Source organism: Sceloporus occidentalis, unplaced genomic scaffold, assembly GCF_023333645.1.
Source record: "Sceloporus occidentalis isolate IW3139 unplaced genomic scaffold, rSceOcc1.0.p SCAF_3, whole genome shotgun sequence".
Taxonomy (NCBI): domain Eukaryota; kingdom Metazoa; phylum Chordata; class Lepidosauria; order Squamata; family Phrynosomatidae; genus Sceloporus; species Sceloporus occidentalis.
This window is the reverse complement of record NW_028316983.1, coordinates 201595422-201615356: the sequence shown is the minus strand read 5'-3', so window position 1 is coordinate 201615356 and position 19935 is coordinate 201595422. Positions and strand designations below refer to the sequence as shown.

Genomic DNA, 19935 nt, shown 5'->3' with positions numbered 1-19935 from the left:
AATGCTTGTTGTAGAATCATTAGTCACATTACCAGATAAAGTATTCCAAATATTCGGTGTATGTTACCTTCACTCTTTTCCTTCCATTTTGACAGAGACATTTGTGATTATTAGACTAAATGCTGGGCCTCAAAATCTAAGCATTTTTTGATGGAGGTATATTTCACTAAAATCAGTGGTCTCAATTTCCAAGGGTCAGAACTAGGCAAAAAAATCATAGCCTGTCCTGGTTTGGAAACTATTCTAGACAGAGTTATACCTCAATAACCTGATAATGGTAGAAATGAATAGCTCAGAGTAGAGCACATGCTTTGCACACAGAAATTGAACTCTCTTCTGAACCAATGATGCCAGACACCAGCATTAGTGTAATAAATAACCACGGTTTTATTACTTAAGTGGAATCTGCAACATGTCAGCAGGGTGGGACATACAGGCACTTCCTTCTGGGATATATGATTAAGCTAGGCCTTCCTAGAGAATGACTTCCCAACTCTGATCTGTGAATGGAAGTTCCCACAGTTCTTCATCACCTGTCCCCCTCCCCCTGAAGCAAATCTGAGGGTCCACAGTGAGCCCCCCCCCTCAATGTGGTGCTTGCATGGGAGTTCAAATGTGGACCAAGCAACTACCTCACTTCTCCCTTCAAGCTGGCCAGCAGTCAATGGCATGTGAATAACATTCCTTCACCTTCTACTACCTCAGGAATTTCATCAGAGAAGCTTGCTACCCAACTGACTGACTGTTCCTCTGCAAGGTGTGACAAAAAACAACAACAACAAAACCAAATTACATATTCCCATTGAGAACAATATCCAGTACAGCATGGTGCAGGCAAAAAATGTGTCCTAGGCCAAGTTCGACACAATAAAAAATTCTTACTAAGCCCCCAAAAAAACAACAGGCAAAGACTATGATAAATTAGGATGGTGGACAGGGACCTGCTTGAAGGAAACCTGGCTAAAGCATTGCTGTAGGAAGGCTGGATTTATTTAGAAGTGTCTGATGTATGAAGTTACTGACTAGTGCCTTATGATGAATAATTCTCATTTTTTTAAAATAGAACATCTTAAATGTTTAAATTTTTTTTAAAAAAAATGGAATGGTGTGCAGTGAGAAAAGATTGGTTATTTATATATCCATGTGTAGAGTATGCGTGCATATCTGGTTGTGTGTACTGGACCTCCATGACAAAAGTGGGAGCAGAATAGTCCCCTCTTTCCATTGCAGCCCCTGTTTTTCTTCTTGTTGTTGTTGTGTGATTTCAAGTTGTTTGCTTTATTTCCCTATAGTATGTTGAACCCCTTTAGTAGATAAAATAGAGATGCATGAAGAATGCTGCTGTTGTTTACATTCAAGTTGTGTCCGACTTATGGCAATCCTAAGGCAAATCTATCATGGGGTTTTCTCAGCAGGTTTTGTTCAGGGAGTGTTTGCTTTTGACTTCCTCTGAAGCTGAAGGTGTGTGACTTGGCCAAAGTCACCCAGTGTGTTTCCATGGCCAAGCAGGGAATTGAACCCTGGTCTCCAAAGCCATAGTCCGGTGCTCAAACCACTACACCATAATGGCAACTCCTTAGGCATCCCAAAAACCTGCTGTAAAGGGGTGGAGAAAGCCTCTTCTGGAACCAGCTTGTAGGCAGATCCAATAGTGTGGGGAGAGTAGAAGAATGATGTTTTATCAAATTAGTTCTGCAGCATTAGCATACTGTTGGATATAGACGGTAAGTGGCAAAGCTCTGTTTCTCTTTCCGAAGGTGTATTTATTTATTCACTCATACTTTCATTTCCTTTGAAACTGACTAGACCAGTTTGGTCAGATTCCTCTTGGAGTAGTATGGTTCTAGAGAAGCAACTGCAATTAGTAGCTAGAAAAACTGAATGAATAGGCTGTCATGATTGCAGCACAGCTGCCATATTATGTTTGAATAGTTAGGAAGCCACCAGTGGTTGATTTATTACTGCTGTAATGAACTTCAGAACCATCAACAGATTAGTATCCACTTTGACAAAAAGCCATTGTCAAATTTTGTGGGACTGCCTGATCAGTTTACTTTTGTTATTAATGACTCTGGCCATCTTTCTTGATCTGTGGGCAATATTGTTGGATGACAGAAAGGCTTTCATTTGAGTTTTAAAAAAATCAGTGCAGACCCAAAAGCTTTTGGTTCCTTAGGTTCTGTAATACTGTTCCTGGTCATCAAGATGTAGTTATAAACAGAATCACTTAATATGTACATCTAGTGTATGAAATCTTTCAGAATAAAAAATATATACTTATTCCAAATGTTTATTGTGACTTGTTTTACTTCCTGATATATATTTTCTATAAAGATTGAAATAGATTGTCAAATTTTCCTTCTAGTTGCCCTTTACGTTTGGGTTGTGTTTAGCTCATTCTCCCCCCCTTTGGAATCTCACAAATAAACCTCACTGACTAGACTAAAATACTTATTACCATGTTGCTAGTTTTTCAGTGTTCAGAAATGTCAGACATTTGACCTGTGTAGCTTTTAAACATGACCTCATTGCTGCTTTCCATTCATTAAGCTCTCCTGTTCTGCTCTCTTGTCATAAAAGATAAATGAAAATTCGCACAATCTTTGTGAGTGAAGATTTATTGTTTACATTAATGTAGATTAAGTAGAAACAAACCAATTATAAATCATGCCAATCTCATCATTTTAAAACTCCATCAGTTTTCTTATTCCCATGATTGCCATTTCTGGCCCTTTATAGCACTTCAAAGATGAACAACTCAGAACTACTTTCAAAGTTGTGGTTAGCAATTAGAGTATGTTTTGCAATAGAGCTTCAAGATTTAATTATGCAAAATGCATGTCTTTCTCCCAAATAAATAAATAAAAAAGACTTGTCTTTTGTATAGAAGATGAAATGTTCTGGATATGAATGCTGACTCTGAAAGTAAATAAAAGCCTTTGCATTGCCTGTGAGATTTACAAAATTGTCTATGTCTTCGGGGGGGGGGGGGGGGAGATAAAATTCAGTCAGTCAATGTTCTGGTTTGCATTGTATTTCCCTGAAGGAAACTGATTGGTAATCAACTGAAGAACAAAATAGTGGCATTGGAACAACATTCTGGTTTTTTTTTGATATGCCCATTTTGATTCCTTATAGCAATACATCTAGTTTGAAAGTTTAGTACTTAGAGACAGATTAGAACTAGATATGGTTGTGAACAAAGAGATAATTTCCCATGGATCTGAATCACACAGCCACCTGCAACATGATAATTCATGTGTGTGTTATCTACCACTGGTTGTATTGCTGAGGTTGTATCTGTAAAGTTTTTCATGAATCTCCTTTCTATGTTATTATTATTGCTTTATTTTTTATGTTACCCATCTATCAATATGGTCCTTGACAAGTTCATTCCATTATTATTTCTATCTCGCCTGTTTCCCAGTTCAGGTTAAAACATAAATAACATACAACTAGAACAAATGATATTAAAGAGTAATTAAAAACAAGAAAGGGGAAAGAAGTACATTATACTTCTTCAAAGAAAAATGCCTGCTGCAGTAGTCTGCTAGTAAGACTATACCTACTGGTGGAAGATCCGCGAGGAAGCCAACTTGGAAGGGTTTCCCACAAAGTATGGAAGAAGCTACTTCCCTTCTGAACTTGTTATAGCTGAGCATGGACTTAGGTTATATTTTGCACAAATTAAGTCAATGAAGCATGAACAACATGCTTGTTTGTATGTCTGTGGCTATGTATAATAAATAGCCTAGAAGACTAACAGAGGACTGGCTCATTCTCCTATGCCAAATATCTTAAAAGGGCTTAAGTGGCATGTTGATGCTAACCCTGACTGTTTGGACTATAATATTGATCACAAGTGACCAAATAGTGATAGAAGAAACCTTCAAACAGGTACAGATTACCTGACCAAAGCAACCCCTCAGTTTAAAGCAATAGGGGTGAGGAACCACACCTATTACTCAATGGCAGCACATACGCATGGCACACTGACATGGATGTATGCATGCCACCACCCACTGAATAATATGGGCACAACAATCCATGTTTTTCCCCATCTCTGAGGGGCCCTTGGAACCAAAATCCCACCGATAGAAAAGGTCCACTGTACAGCTTTTCCAATGGTCTGAACCTAAATCATAAGTTTCTTAGCTTTGAGTCTAAAAATAGACATAGAGAAACAACAGAGCGGTAGCAAATGGGAGGCAGGAGGAATAGGAAGAATGTGTAATTAGTTCAGGTGAAGGTACTTTGTCTCAGCCATAGCAGACTATTGGAATTAGAAGGATGTTCCAAAGACTTCCCTTAAATAAGTGAGGGAATGTTTGGAAGGAACAAAGGGAAAGAGTATGATAGAAGATAATTCCAAGTATATGGATTGGCTAGGAAAAAAGTGAGGTCGTGTCTTTTTCTATTTTCTGTACATACCTGACTGTGTGGCTTGGGAACAGGGAGAACTTTGTGTCCAGTGGTGGATTGCTTTTCAGCACAGTGGTGTTGCCAGTAGTGACTTGACCCTGGATCTCCCATGTTCCAGTCCAGAATTCTGATCACTATACCACCAGCTGGATTTTTTGTTTGTTTGTTTTAAATTTTAATTTTAACATTAGGGTAGCAACATTGGTTTTTATCATAACACTCTTACACTATTTAAAACACATGACTTTAAAAAACCTATAGATGTGAGCTTTCATTTAAGACTGAGAAGTGGGATCAATTATACATTATAACAAGCACTCTAGAGTAAAGTACTGCTTCTGAGCACAGTTGTGTGTTCTTTTGCTTCTTCATGATTTTAACCTATATACTCGCTGCCACTCTTGTTGTAAAAGAGCTAATCCAGTTAACAGTAGTGTTTTGCTTATTTTTGATTCTGAATTGCTTTCATCCATTTTCTTTTATATAACTGCAATAAGCCAGTGTTTTTAAAAGACATAAATACAGTGGTGTCAGTTGACATCCCACAAATTAATTAATGTGGGCATCCAGAGATAATAGCTGTGTTTATCTGGAAAATCTGTATTCAAAGAGATCTTGTAGCACCTTTGGAGACTGAGCAAAAGACATTGTAGCATAAGCTTTCGTAGACTTGGTCTACTTCCTCAGATGCATGGAAAGCATATGAAAGCTTATGCTACAACATTAATGTTGGCACGTATTTTTTTTAACCTCCTGCCTTGGCAATTGTTTTCTGCCTGTTCATGCTTATGTTCAAGTGATTTAATTAATATATTTTATTGTAAGTTTCCAGTTTTAGTCTATAAGCTCCTTGGAGGGTAAGAAAGGACAGAATGAAAAATTGATAAGAAGTGGTTGATTATTATTATTATTATTATTATTATTATTATTATTATTTCTTGTACTCAGTAGATTTTCACTTGGGAACATTCACACTTACTTTTTTGTCCCAAGGAGATCTGGATATCCACAGCGATACTGTACCGTATCGACGTTCCCACTACGTTTCCTGTTCCTGAATCTCTCTGTACCATTTTAACCCTGTTGCCATTCATATCGATTTAAAAAGGAGGCACCTCCATTTCCAGAAATGATGCGGTGCGATCTGGATTGATTCGGTAGTGTACTCATACTACCAAAGATCTGGATCATTGCAGTACTAAAAAAAAGATGTGCTTAAGGACTCAGTATCAAATACACTGGGTTAAGCGGTTTTTTCCATGTCCTCCCCCAATTGGCACCAGGCGCGTTTGGGGCCAGTGAGATTGTTGCGGAAATACTCCAGTTTCATACTGTGTTATTTCTGTAGTGTGAATGAGCCATTAAAAACCCACTGGGGGACCTGGTACAATCATACTTTCTCAAAGGAGGGCAAAGGCACCCCCCCCCAAAAAAAAAAAACAAATCTTGTCAAGAAAACCTTGTGACAGGTTTGTTTCAGGGTTACCATAAGTTGGAAACGACTTAAAGGCACACAACAACAAATATGTACTAATGTGAAGAGGTGACTAGTAGAAAAAGTTGTGTTGTTATCAAGATAATGTTTTTCAAAGGCAGCATTTCTGAATGATCTTTTCAAAGATGAGACTGCTGAAGATAGTTTTTTTTGTTTTGTTTTATTTTGTTTATAAAACTTGGGGTGGTAGCTGAGAATGTATTGCACTTCAGATAGTTATGGTTTTAAGGTAAAGGTTAGAATTCCCCAAGCAAGGGCCCAAATAGACAGGCCAAAATAAAGCTGCTTCGGGTCACTTTGGAGGTATGCTGTTTAAATGACACACATCTTATCAGGCCAGAAGTTGTGTCAAAGCTGCGCTCCAGTCCTTAGAACTGCAGCATAGCTTTAGTGTGGCTTCCGGGCTCTTAGAACGCATGCATACCTCCAAAGTGACTCAAAGCAGCTTTATTTTGGCCTGTCTATTCAGTCCCCAGGGTTTATATTCTGAGATGAATCTTCATAATTGGTTTGGTCAAAGGAATGAATTCATTTGTGTGATTCCTTTTTGAGATTCATTTGTGATAAAAGGCCTTAATATAAGTCTATGCAATATTAGGCTTGCCATATCCCGCCTGGGGGCGGGACTTTCCCGGTTTGGGGCGGGGCCACACGGTCCCGCCCCGGTTTGGCCCCTCCCCGGGACCTCCCCCCCAGCAAGGCCCTGGAGGCAGCTCCAGCCCTCCCCATGGCTGTGTGCCACCCTCCCCGCCTCCCTGCCTGACTTAGCCTAGAGAGCAGGTCTTAAAGACATCTGCCACTCAGAGCTATTGCCAGCCCACTTGGTATATATACCCTGCAAAAGGCATTACTTTCAGGATACAGTGAGCAAAGAAAAAAAGGCCATCAATCGTTCCTGTTTCCCTGGGAGTCTAAATGCCTCATCTTTTAAATGTATAGCACTCAGTATTGTTGTAATTCTTTATCACAGGATCGTTTTTGAGGCCCTAAACACCTTTACTTGTAATATGCAAATTTCTCCCAAAGCTGACCAATGGGAAAGAAGCAATCAGCCCTCCCCTTGGGTTGGTTTTCAATGGCTTGGAAGGAAGAGATTTTGCCTTGCTTGTAAATAGGAAGGGCTTTGGGATAGCAAAAGGCTGCAGAAATAGTTTGACCCCCCCCCCTTAAACATCCATGGCTCAGTGCTATGGGATTCTGGGAATTGTAGTTTCTTGTGGCACCAGAGCTCTTTTGACAAAAGGAGACTGAATGGAGGCGTTGCCTGGCTGGGGGCAGAGCCTCTTGCCAGCAGTGAGAAGGCTGCGATGATGAGGAAAAGCAGGGGCTCCTCTGGTGGTCCTGGCCACTTCCCTTGGCTCCCTCCCTCCTCCTCCTCCTCCTCCTTCTCCTCCTCCTCGCAGAGCTCATTCACACTCCCTGGCTTTTCTCTCCCCCCCCCCTCTGCACTTTGAGACCCCTTTAACTGCCAAAGCTCAATGCTCTGGAATTCTGGGGTCAGTGAGGCATTTGGCCTTCTCTGTCAGAGAGCTCTGGTGCCACAATAAACTACAATTCCCAGGATTCCATAGCACTGAGCCCTGGCAGTCCAAGCAGTGTGTTTTGGACACAGAGATCCTCCAAATGAATCCAGTCCCTAACTTTTATATCTCTCACACACACTGCAGGAATAATAACCCACTTTGAGACTGCTTTAACTCAGTGCTAGGGAATCATGGGAATGCGAGTGTTTGGGAGACAGTGATGGCTCTGAGGCCACAATAGACTACAATTCCCAGGATTCCCCAGCACTGAGCAGTCTCAAACTGGACCATTTCCTCAGTGTGGATGCACCTGGGGAGGAATTCTGGGCACTGCAGTTCAACTACGTTTGGAGGGTTATGGGACTCCCTGTCAGAGATAGCTCTGGGGCCACAATGTACTACAGTTCCCAGCATTCCCCAGCACTAACCCAGGACAGTTAAGTCACTCTCAAACTGGATTATTTCCTCAGTGTGGATGCAGCTTTTGGTGAGGAACTCTGGGCATTTCAGTCCAGCTATGTTTTATTTCAGCAGTGTATTTTGGACCAGAGACAAGGCGACCAGGCATCCTCCTCCTTTTCCAGGACATGTCCTCTTCTGTCAAATTTCAAAATGTCCTCCATTTGGATCATGGCTAAGAAGCATGGATTTATAATTACATGGGTGTTTTTAGCTTTTATTTTTGGCCATGTCCTACATTTTTTTTGCTTGGGTGCCCTACATTTGGGGGTGAGGGCATTGGTCACCTTGGTCAGAGAGCTTTCCAGGGGTTAACTGCCATTCTGCTGTGGTGCTGGAACAGACCACCATTCCCAGAATTCCACAGCATTCAGCCAAGACAGTTAAAGTGGTCTCAAACCAGATTATTTCTCCAGTGTAGATGCAGCCCAAGCCTTTTGCCTCTCTTATGCCTGAGATTTCAAAGCCCAGCCCTGGCACCACAACAAACTACAAATCCCAGGACTCCATAGGATGGAGTGATGAGAGTGAAAGCAGTGTGGCAGCAGCCTAAGGTGGGATACATACCGCCATTTAGTACGTATAGAATACGTACTAGGGTTAGGAAGGGGCGGTGCTTCCGCACCCCCCTAACCCTAGTACGTATTCTATACGTACAAGATGGCGGCGCCCCTTCCACATGGGCGCCACCATCTTGACGTATTGGACGCTGGCGCCTCGCTATGTCGCAAACGCGACACAAGAAGAAGCTCCATTTTGGAGCTTCTTTTTCGCTCCGCGCGGGAGTCGCACCGTATGGAGGCTCCGGCTCCCCCGCGGACTAACCGGCGGCGGCGGCAGACCGCCGCAAAGCGGCGGTTTGTATCCCGCCCAAGTGTGCTTAATGCAGTTCTTAAGATGGTGCACCTCTTGCCTACAGAGTCTCACAAGACTTTTTTGTTGAACAACTTGTACCCATTAACTCCATTTCATGTCTCCTTTATTTAGTGGGGAGGAATACAGACAAAACAAGTCAAAATGAAGAAAAACCAAAGTCCCTTGACCAAAGGGTTTGTTTGTGGAATAAGCCTCTGAAATATGCAAGAGGCAATGTTAAAATAAAGCTATGTTCAATGCTCAAATGTGTTGTTTGGAATGGGGAGAGGGGGTTGGCCAGAAAGGGAAGTACATTTCTGCGATCTGTCTACGAATAATGTCAAAATGTCCTCCATTTTGATCATGCCTAAGAAACATGGATTTATATTAGCCTCAATTTTTTGCGTGTCCTCCATTTTTAAAAAATGTGTCCTACATTTGAAAATGTTGTCCTGCATTTGTCCTACATTTGTCCCGGTTTGGAGGTCCTCACTTATGGCAACCCTATGCAATATGGACATCTTGTGTTGATTTTAAGCCAGTGTGGTGTTGGATTTAGGATGGTAATACACATCTGTGATCCTCTACATGTCTTTGGAATACAAGTCCTGTAATCCCTACCATTAACAGCTGCTGGCACAGGGTGGTGGGAATTGTGATCTGGAACTATCTGAAAGCCCTTAGTCTGCCCATTATTCAGAATGTTGGAGTAAGGGCCCAAACAGACAGGTCAAAATAAAACTGCTTTGGGTCACTTTGGAGGTATGTTGTTCAAATGACACACTCATCTTAAGAGGTCTGAAGCTGTGCCAAAGCTGCACTCCAGTCCATAGGACTGGAGCATGGCTTTGGCACAGCTTCCAGCCTCTTGGGATGCATGCATAATTTAAACAGCATGCTTCCAAAGTGACCCAAAACAGCTTTATTTTGAACTGTCTGTTCGGGCCCTAAGATTATCCAATATCAGCCATAGAACTCCATGTGTGACCATAACTCTTTCACTTGTCCCTGAGCCTAACCCTTCTCCCATGGTGGTTGTGAAGATAAGATGGAGGGAAAGAATGTGCTTAGAGCTTTTTGATGGAAGGGGAGGGTATAAATACACTAATAAGCTTTATTTTTCTTGCCAAGGTCTTTTTGTAGGCAACTTTGCTCTCTCGCTTTTGATTTGGACTTTATGTAGCATGGGTGCTGGCTTCACTTGAATAATTAATTGTAAATAAATTGCCTTGGCAATTGATAAGGCCTTTTAATGATTTCCTCAAAATTCATTACACAAAACTAATGCAAGAACCTGTTGAATTTCCATCCCAACCCCATCCTCCATTATTTTCTAGGATTTGGAATATCTTTGCAAAGTCTACTTGCACATTACAAATAAGTAATATCTATTTGTACAGCACTTTTTTCAGTCAATTATGCAACCAGTAGCTGGGTTTTCTTTTTATTAGTAAAGCAGAACTCTGATCCATTCTGTAACCAATCCTTCTCACCTTGATTAACTTTCCCCTTCTAAGTCACTTGTCTTTCTGCTTTCCCCCAATTTAGTTATGCACAGTTTTATTGTGTAATCACCTTCCTTTTTCATACTGTTAGCGAGTTTACTGTCATTGCCTCAATTTTATATTAAAAGTGGAAGTGATGAGTTTCCACTATATTTGTTTTAGTTTTCTTGAGTTGTAATTAATGGGGGTAAACTATGACAACTGGTGTAGAACAGAATTTTATTTTATAAATGTTAATTATGCAAGATACATGTCAGTGTAGGAAGTGCTACAAAATAATCGTTGATTGCAAATGTTACTCAGTGAGTGAACTGGGTGCACTCATCTTGATCTGTTCTGTCATCAATCATTTCTACACTGTAAATGTGATGTAGTGTTAATAAAAAATCCTACTTGTCTCGTTGTTTTTTAAATGCAAATAACAGTAAGCATTAAATAATATATCCTCTTGTATATTGTATTTGCCATTATATATTGACTTCTCTCCTTTCTTTGAAGATTTGCACTCTGTTTTTTTCTGAATAATACAAAATCAACTAATTAAGTTTTTTCCCTGTTTTTAAATATACAATACTTAAATTGGTTTACTGTAGTCTCATAATTATCCTGCAGATACTAAGTAGACAAAGTTGTAAATAACACAGTACAGGAGAAAGAGGTACTTATTACCATATCATTAAACCCCGTTTGTCCCCAGAGCAAATTTATCATCGCTTACTAGAAGCATCTTGCCTTATAATTATACATATATGAAAGTGACAAAGGCACATAGGTCTGGGGTGCTGAGGATCTCATTCATATTGCCAAGAAGCTGCAATCAGAAAATTGCTGTGTCTCCCACCATCAAGGCTATGTTATTGCTTTTATTTCAATATTGTTCTCAATCAATAATTTATTAGTAAGTAGGATTTACTGATGTTAGTGTGCATGATTTTTCATCCAGAGTATGCTGGGCTTGAATGTTGCAAGTCTTGAGGTTATAATATATTTATTTACATCTTTTGTAAACCAATCAGTTAACAGTGTCCTTGAGACATAGAATTCATAAAAACAATCAACAAGAATCCTCTCAGTAAAATGGAATAAAAACTAAATAAATAACTCAGGGTGTATCTACACTGTAGAAGTAATGCAGTTTGACACCATTTTGACTGCCATGGCTCTGTCCCACAAAATCTTGGTGTTTGTAGTTTTGTGAGGCACCAGCATTATTTGGCAGAGAAGGCTAAAGACCATCCTTATTTCTACAGTGTAGATGCACTCTCATTTAAAACTATTTTAAAAAGATTTTTAAATGGACAAGATAAAAATAGTTGGAAAAGCAAAAATGGTATTCACTCAGCATCCCAAAGAATATACTGTGGGTGCCAGGGGAGCCCCTCTGGGTAGGATTTCCCCAAGCACAGTATCACCTTTGCCTTCCTGGGTGGGAGCAACCTGAGGTTAACCTCAGAAGAAAATTTTCAGGTCCAAGTGGCAACAGTTGTTGTAGTGTAGTTATGTTATTAAACAGAATGAACCTCAAGTAGCTAATTTCAAACTCACAGTGAAAGGTAATGATCTGACTCATAACTTCATGGTTATAATTTTGTATGAGCTGATTGGATGGTGTAACTGTAGCAAATTAAATAACCAAGAGCCTTATCACATAACAAAAGTAAGCCAATAAGCAGTGAGAGAAAGCAGCTTTCTGCGTATACTATTGTAGCACTTCAATTCTCCTTCCAGAGGAAAGTAATTGTAAAAACATGCCTTTTGACAAACGGATTTTTCCAGCACAACAAAAGACCACAACAAAAGACACACTTTTATGACCGTCTACCTTGGGAAGAGAATGGAAGTGCTTCAAGAGAATGCAGAGAGGTAAGCAGAAAGCCACTTCTTCCACTCTGCATGTTAGCTTACTTTTGTCGTGTGATAAGGCTACAAGCCTCTGATGAAAAAGCACATTTAACAGTGTTTTATACACCACCCCTCCATTTCTTCTTTGTCTTATTCTAGCAATATGTTTGTTTGTTTTTTTTGCCAGCGCCAGCATCAATTTTTCTCTCTATTTAAATATATTAGGATTGCATAACAAGAGCTTCAGAGCCATTTGTCTATAGTTTTAGTCCATGTTGTTTTTATAACATTTATAAACTTGTCACTGAAGCGATCAAGTCATCTTGCTTCTTGAATGCAAGAATGAGCTTGCATGATTGATCCTACCATGTGATGCCAAGTCTTTTAAATTTTAAGAAAACACATACCATAAGCATGTATAAGTATCTTCCCTGTGGCTACTGTACTGTTTGAAGTCAATCTGATATGGCAGCATAATCCATGTCAAAATTCTGCTGATTCAGGAGTTCTGAATTGTTTAACAGTAAGAAACATTGTTCTTTGTCTTCTTTTGTTTAAATTAGGCATTTAAATAATTCATGCTTAAATTACATTTAATTGCAAGGTGTTGATAAAGGCAAGTGTGCTAGGACATAAGATCACTTATTCTAGTCCTATTTCTCTGGTTAACCTGCAGCTGCTATAAATCCTGTTAGAATTAGGTACATTGAAAAAGATTTTTAAAACTGATTCACCATTTATTCTTTAAAATGAGTCACAATTAAAAACTTCATTGTTTGATGAGAAGGACCAAATGAGTTGACTCTCCAAGATCAAACTAAATTGAAGACATTTGTCCATATTAAAAGAGAAACATGCATGAAAAGTATACTAAATGAACATGCATGCTTCTATAATAATAGTTTTATTATCTTCAACTTGCAGGCCAGACTTTTAATTATGACCCCTTTTTATATCAAGGAAAGTCATGTATTTGGGATTAAAAACCTATTTCTTTAACTGCTCAAGTTAAAAGCTGTGGTTTGATACATTCCAGGCTACAACTTTTATAAAAACCAGAGAACACTTCTAATAACACTTTTCTAATTTAATGGTTCAGTGCACAGTCAGTAAAGATTTAAATAATTCAGTAAGAAAGCCCATTCTCTTCCTTTATTGGAAGTTTGAGTCAGGAAAATTCTTTGACATTTAATAGGTTTTAACCCTTTTAATAACTTCTTATAATGAAATTTATTGTAGGTTGTTTTAAATAAAGGGTTATTATATTAGAGTGAATAGCAGTCAGTGGGTTTTTTCATGATTAGTTTTGAGACCTTGGCCCTATGCGCCTCAGAGGTTATTAACACATCAAGTAGAAGAGATTGTTAATATTGAGAAAATGAAGTGTATACCAAGAAATGTAATGCTAGTACATTTATGTCATTATATGATCATGCTCAAAAAATCTGCCATTAACATTTGAATATTTAATTGTTTTAAAGGAGCTTAAGATCACTTACAAGAGCTGATATGACGGAAGACTACTTAAGATGGCTTCTTTCACTAGAACAGGACCCATAGTTAATAATAGAAAACAACAACTGAAGGCTTTTGTTTGTTTGTTTTTATCTCTAACCAGTTCAGATAACTCTTAGAATTGCAGTCGTCAATAATATCTATTTATTGAGTGAAAGATTAGTATATAATTAAACTTTATTTTTTTCTTTATGCAGACAAAAATATGAAAATGCTATGTGTTTTGAAACAGAAAAGTTCCTATGAATATTTATTGTTTCTGCAAATTTCCTGTAGAGCACATACTCAAAATTTAGATTCAGTTGAGGTTTTAAAAAGTGCACCTTTCCTCTGTCTGGCTCGGTTGCATCACTTCTTCAGTGTACACATCATAATGTAAACATTTTCTGCATTCATTCTTTGAATTATTCTTTTATAACTGCTCTCCATTTACAGTAATAAGTGGCTGAATTTCTAAATTCAGTCCCAGGTTCCACTCATTGCTACTAGGAGTTGAAAGGTCATGAGCATCCTTCCAAACAACATGACCTTCACACAAAGGGAAATGAGAATTCAGTGGCAGGGATGGTTGTGGTATTGTTACAAAATTGTATACTTTTCATGCATATTTCTTTTTTAATATAGACAAATGTCTTCAATTTGTAGTTTGATTCTTGGAGAACTGGGTTGGAGAATTGGGATGAAGAACTGGGATGAAGGCGCAGCATTCTCGGAAAAGCTTCACTGAATTCAGTCCAAATGTGTATGTTACTTTCCATAGTTAAAGTCTGGAGGGAAAAATAATTCTGCAAGATTTGAGAATTTCTTCCCGGTGCTGAAAAGCTGCTCCCCTCCATTGTGTTACTAAAAACACTGTGTGATGCCAACATGCATCTGTGGAACATACAGTATCTGCATGTTTAAGTGGTCTCTTTTACAGTGTTAATTAGGGTTAGACAAATGTTTTATTGGATATTTATGTAGCATTGATATATAATTGCGGATAGCCTATATGAAGCTAATGACTGGGCCAGTTTTTAATTCACTGATATTCATGTCTTTTATTTCAGTTGCAAAACTGGACTCACATGGCAGCTGAAGAATTTGCTGTGAGCTTTGTTTTTATATTTTATCTGTCTTCTTCCTTGAACATAGGAAGGTGTTAATTTTATTTGCTCTTAACACGTGAATTCCAAGTATGTAAACATGGGTCTGATTCAGTGAAGATTAGCAGTTCCTGTTTAAATCAGAGGTTTACCAGATTTTAATCTGAATTATCTTTACCTGTATTAGAGCCATGGACTTGGGTCCAAGTGTGGCTGTGTGGAAATTGAAAAATGCTTCAGAGCATTCCATTTGCATTCCCAATTTCTACTGGTTTCCCCCTTCTGTTACAGCCACAAATTACATCAACACTACAGCCACAAATTACAGCCACATTTTCATTCTGGATGGTCCCCTAACATGTGAATCACTGGAAGAGCCCTTTGACTTCATGCTTATTGTTGTTGTGTGCCTTCAAGTCATTTCTGACTTATGGCAAACCTAAGGCAAATCTATCATGGGGTTTTCTTGACAAGATTTGTTTAGAGAGGAGTTTCCTTTTCCATCCTCTGTAGCTGAAAGCATGTGACTTGCCCAAGATCACCCAATGGGTTTCATGGGTGAGTGGGAAATCAAATCCTGATCTCCAAAGTCATAGTGCAACTCTAAAACCACTACACCACACTGGCTCTTCAAGCTACTGAGACCATCTATATATCTAAAAATATCTAAAAATGTAGCATAATTAATGTAACCTAGATGAGTTGTTAAAACCTAATTCATAATTCATACTCTTTGAAAATGTCATTTGTGTAGCCCTATGTCTTTTTTTATCTTGCCTTTCTCCTTATTTTATCATTTTAGACAACCAGAACAACGTAACACTAAGAACCCTTGTTAAGCTGGAGCTAGTATAAACAATAATGAGCTAGACAGACTAGTGATCTGTCTGTCTAAGGCATCTTCAGATATTGTTGTACATTAATAGCAATAACAATAGCAAGTACATTTTTATACTGCTTATCAGTGAACTAGCACTCCCTAAGCAGTTTACAATGTATAAGCCAATTGCCCCCAACAAGCTAGGAGATGTCTCAAGAAACCAGGATGGATGACTAAAGAACTTTCAAAGGAGCTAAATTTTAAACCGGGCATTTAAAAGAAATGGGAAAAGGGGGAAATTGCCAAAGAAGAATTTAAACTAATAGCAAGCATGTGTAGGGAAGTCAGAAAAGCTAAAGTGCAGAATGAGCTCAGGCTTACTGGAGAGGTTAAGAACAATAAAAGGGGCTTTTGGGGTATGTTCACAGCAAAAAGAAGAAGGAAATGGTAGGGCCACTATGTGGAGAAGATGGTGAAATGCTAACAGGGGACAGAGAAAAGGCAGAATTACTCAACACCTTCTTTGTCTCAGTCTTCTCACAAAATGAAAAGGGTGCTCAACCTGCGGAAAATGGAGCAGAGGACACAATAGGGGAAATGCAGCACAAAATAAGTAAAGAGGTAGTACAGAAATACTTTAGAAGAATAGAAGTATAGTGTCTAGAACAAGGGAAGTAATAGTGCCATTCTATTTGGCCTTGGTCAGGCCTCACCTGGAGTACTGTGTACAGTTCTGAGCACCACAGTTCAAAATGGATGTCGACAAATTGGAGAGTGTCCAGAGGAGGGTGACTAAAATGGTGAGGGATCTGGAAACCATGCCTTATGAGGAAAGACTTAGGGAGCTGAGCATGTTTAGCCTGAAGAAGTGACCATTAAGAGGTGATATGATACTCCCTCTTTAAGTATTTGAAGGGGTGTCACATTGAGGATGGAGCAAGCTTGTTTTCTGCTGTTCCAGAGACTAGAACACGAAACAATGGATGCAAACTCCAGGAACAGAGATTCCAGCTCAACATTAGGAGGAACTTCCTGACAGTAAGAGCTGTTCGACAGTGGAACACACTCCCATGGAGAATGGTGGAGTCTCCATTGGAGGTCTTTAAATATAGGCTGGATGGCCATCTGTCGGGGGTGCATTCAGTTGCTGCATGTCAGGAGGTTGGACTGGATGGCCCTTGTGGTCTCTCCCAACTCTATGATTCTATAATTCTATGATAAGCTGGATACTCATTTTTCCAACCTACAAAAGGATGCAAGGTTGAGTGGGCCCTGGAGCCCTGCCTGGGATCGAACTCACAACCTTGTGACTACATACTGTACTGACACTTAACCACTGCACTACCAAGGGCTCCTTGCACTCTCACTCATGATTCTAGTCTGAATGAAAATGCTCCCATAAAGAGTTGTATATATACATTTCTCAACAGTGGTGGAAACACCCTCTCCAAAGCAAATTACCTCACCAGTTGTTACTTTAGCTAATTCAGATGTGAAAGCATATTTGTAACTTTGGATTTAAAATTATATAGTTATCCTTATGCCTAGCCCATTGTACAGGTTGAGTATCCCTTATCCAGAATCCCAAAATACTCAAAAATCCAAAATTATCCACAGGGGTGGTTGAAATAGTGGCACTGAGCTGTCTCCCCATAGATTCTCTCTTGGCTTGATGGAGATTATCACATGGGGGATGTCTCATCCTTCTCCTGTCCTTGTCCTGTCCTTCCTGCGTGATCACGGGAAGGACTTTCACATGACGTCTTGCTTATCCAGACATTGTCCCATCTGGAAAGCACAATTGACCACAACCACGCGAAAGGCTTTCAGATGACATCGCGCTTACCCTGTCATTGTTCCATCATTGAAGTGAAATTGTCGTGGCATTTTGTATTAATGGGAGTTCATGTTAATACAATTCCACTTCAATGACAGGATAACGTGTCTGAAAAGCTTTCTCATAATTGGGACAAAGATGGGAAAAGGACAAGAGAGCAATCTGCTTTGCTCCCAACCCCATCTCGTCCTTGGTCTGATAATCGCCGATGGGTTGCTGGATAGACCCAGGTGTACCTGTTTTGAGAGTTGGCATGGTGTAGTGGTTTGAGCCTTGGACAATGACTCTGGAGACCAGGGTGTGAATCCCTGCTCACCTAGAGAAACCCACAAGGTGACTCTGAGCAAGTCACACACTCTCAGCTTCAAAGGATGGCAACAGCAAACCCATCTGAACAAACTAGCTATGATAGGTTCACTTTTTAGGGTCACCACAAGTCATAAACTACTTGGAGGAACAACATAGGTAAATATTCTAAAATCCAAAACTCTTCTGGTCTCAAGCATTTCTGATAAGAGAGACTCAATCTTCATACAATCCACCCTTGCCTTATGCTGGGGATCTGTTCCGGAACCACCCCCACCACCCAGCGTAAGGCAAATTATGTGTATGATCAAGCCCCATTCATTTGAATGGGGTGTGCCCCTGCGCAGCGTGGTTCGTGCCACATTCACCTATTAGGGCTCACTGTCCACATGACTTCAAGTCCACGTATGGTGAGCCTGCATACAGCACGGGCGCACTATAATATTAAATTGGAAGCATAATTTTTTTATGTATATTTCTTTCCTTTACACTCTTCATCCATGTCACTTCCCCCTTCTGTCTCCTAGCTAATTGTGGTACTCTTTTCAATATTCATAGATGCTATCAATTGGCTTTTAAATAAAGTATTGCAAACTGGTTTTGAGCCCTGAAAATATTTGTGCAATATTGACTCTGCATATTTGCATATTATATTGCAGGGATGGAAACGATGTTGGACTGTACTCCCTACCAGCCCCAGCTAGAATTTCTGATGCTATGGGATGCTGGAAGTTGCACTTTTAAAAGCAGCAGAGGGGTCACACAGTTCCATCCTCTGATCTGTTGGCACTGTTTTGCAACTGCAGAAAACAGGAGATGATTGTGTTGATTGATAGATCACTGTCAGTTATTTAAACAAAACTCAACTTTAGTTTGTCCTTGCAGTCTCCTTTTTGTATCAGAAAGGCAATGTGATAGTGTGCTTGGCATCTATCAAAAGGATCTTGTAGAACAGATATCAGGATAAATATTTTGTTGAATTACCGTCTGCGCTCTCATTGTCACACTTTCAACTCTAGCTATGTATTTTAATAGCCTTGAGGAGAAGATCCTCCAGTGTACAGGGTCAAATGGTAACAGGCAGGGCTAAATGGAAAGGCTTTGGAGATGCCTAGCTTCTTCAAGTTCTTGCTGCATCTGGCACATTTCCAGGCCTCTCCTGCTAACACCACAAAAAGCAGCAGCTGGTGACTAACATTAGCAAATAAGGCCTCAGGGCTGCCCATATTCAAGTTCTTTATTCACCAACTGCTATTCACTGAAACAGCTGGATCAGAAGCGATACAGCTAAGGAGTAGTTAGAGTTTTATGTGTACAACTGTTCAGATATAGATTGTCTGCTAGAGGCAGAGATAATGATAGCTTTCAAGGCTAATATGTTTGATTAGGATGGAGCTAGTGTTTGAAAGGAAGGAATAGAGAGCTAGCAACAATCTTGAAATATTTTTTCAAGATTTTTCAGATGTAAGCCAGGAGTTGACAGCATACATTGATCTTTTCCCTGTCTATCCTATTTCCTTTGCCCCACCTCAGGTATTGATACTATATGTGCCGTAAATTTTAGATAGAAAAGCCTCTTAAAAGCAATAATTCATATTGAAAGATGCCATGTCAAAATATTTGGTTGAAAAATAAATCACTTTATGAAGTTCTGTATATCCATTTCTAGCTACAGCTTCTCCCATAAATGTGTCTCAATCTGTTATCAGATGGGAGCAATCTATTATCAGATGGGAGCAAAGCAGATTGCTCCCATCCTTAACTCGTGGTATTCGCGTGATCAGGGACAAGATTATCACATCACCACACATTTATCCCATTCTTCTCCCGTCTGTAAAGAGTAATGGAGCCATCATTTGGTATTAAAGGAAACTCCCATTAATACCAAATGGCGGGTCCATTACTCTTTATGGACAGGAGAAGAATGGGATAAGTGTGCTGGAGTGGGATAATCTTCTCCCCGATCACACGAACACCATGGGTTAAGGATGGGAGAAATCCACTTTGCTCCTCTGTGTGCTAATCTCTATCTGCACCACAATATAAATCAAAAACTGATTGTAGTTACATTTTGGATATATTATACAAATAGAGGAAATGGTGTGCTTTATTCTCTCTCTCTCTCTCTCTCTCTCTCTGTGTGTGTGTGTGTGTGTGTGTGTGTGTGTGTGTCTGTACAGTTAAGATGCACCCAGATTCTCTCAGGTCTAGTCTGGAAAGGAAAGTCATGGTTTCCTACAACTGAAGCTAAGCTACAGCAGCCCTTGGGTT

At 39.6% G+C, this 19935-nt stretch overlaps 1 protein-coding gene across 2 annotated transcripts in view; it reads left to right on the top strand.

Annotated features, from left to right (window-relative positions):
• Window positions 1–19935, top strand: part of TOX (thymocyte selection associated high mobility group box) — a 295588-nt gene that overhangs the window by 208422 nt on the left and 67231 nt on the right. Inside the window, exon 4 of one of the 2 annotated variants that reach the window (XM_089517362.1) lies at window positions 14666–14704. The exons of the other annotated variant lie outside the window; for it this stretch is intronic. Within the exon in view, the coding sequence (XP_089373488.1) occupies window positions 14666–14704 (39 nt within the window). The remainder of the gene's footprint in view (window positions 1–14665; window positions 14705–19935) is intronic. 2 annotated transcript variants of the gene reach the window in all.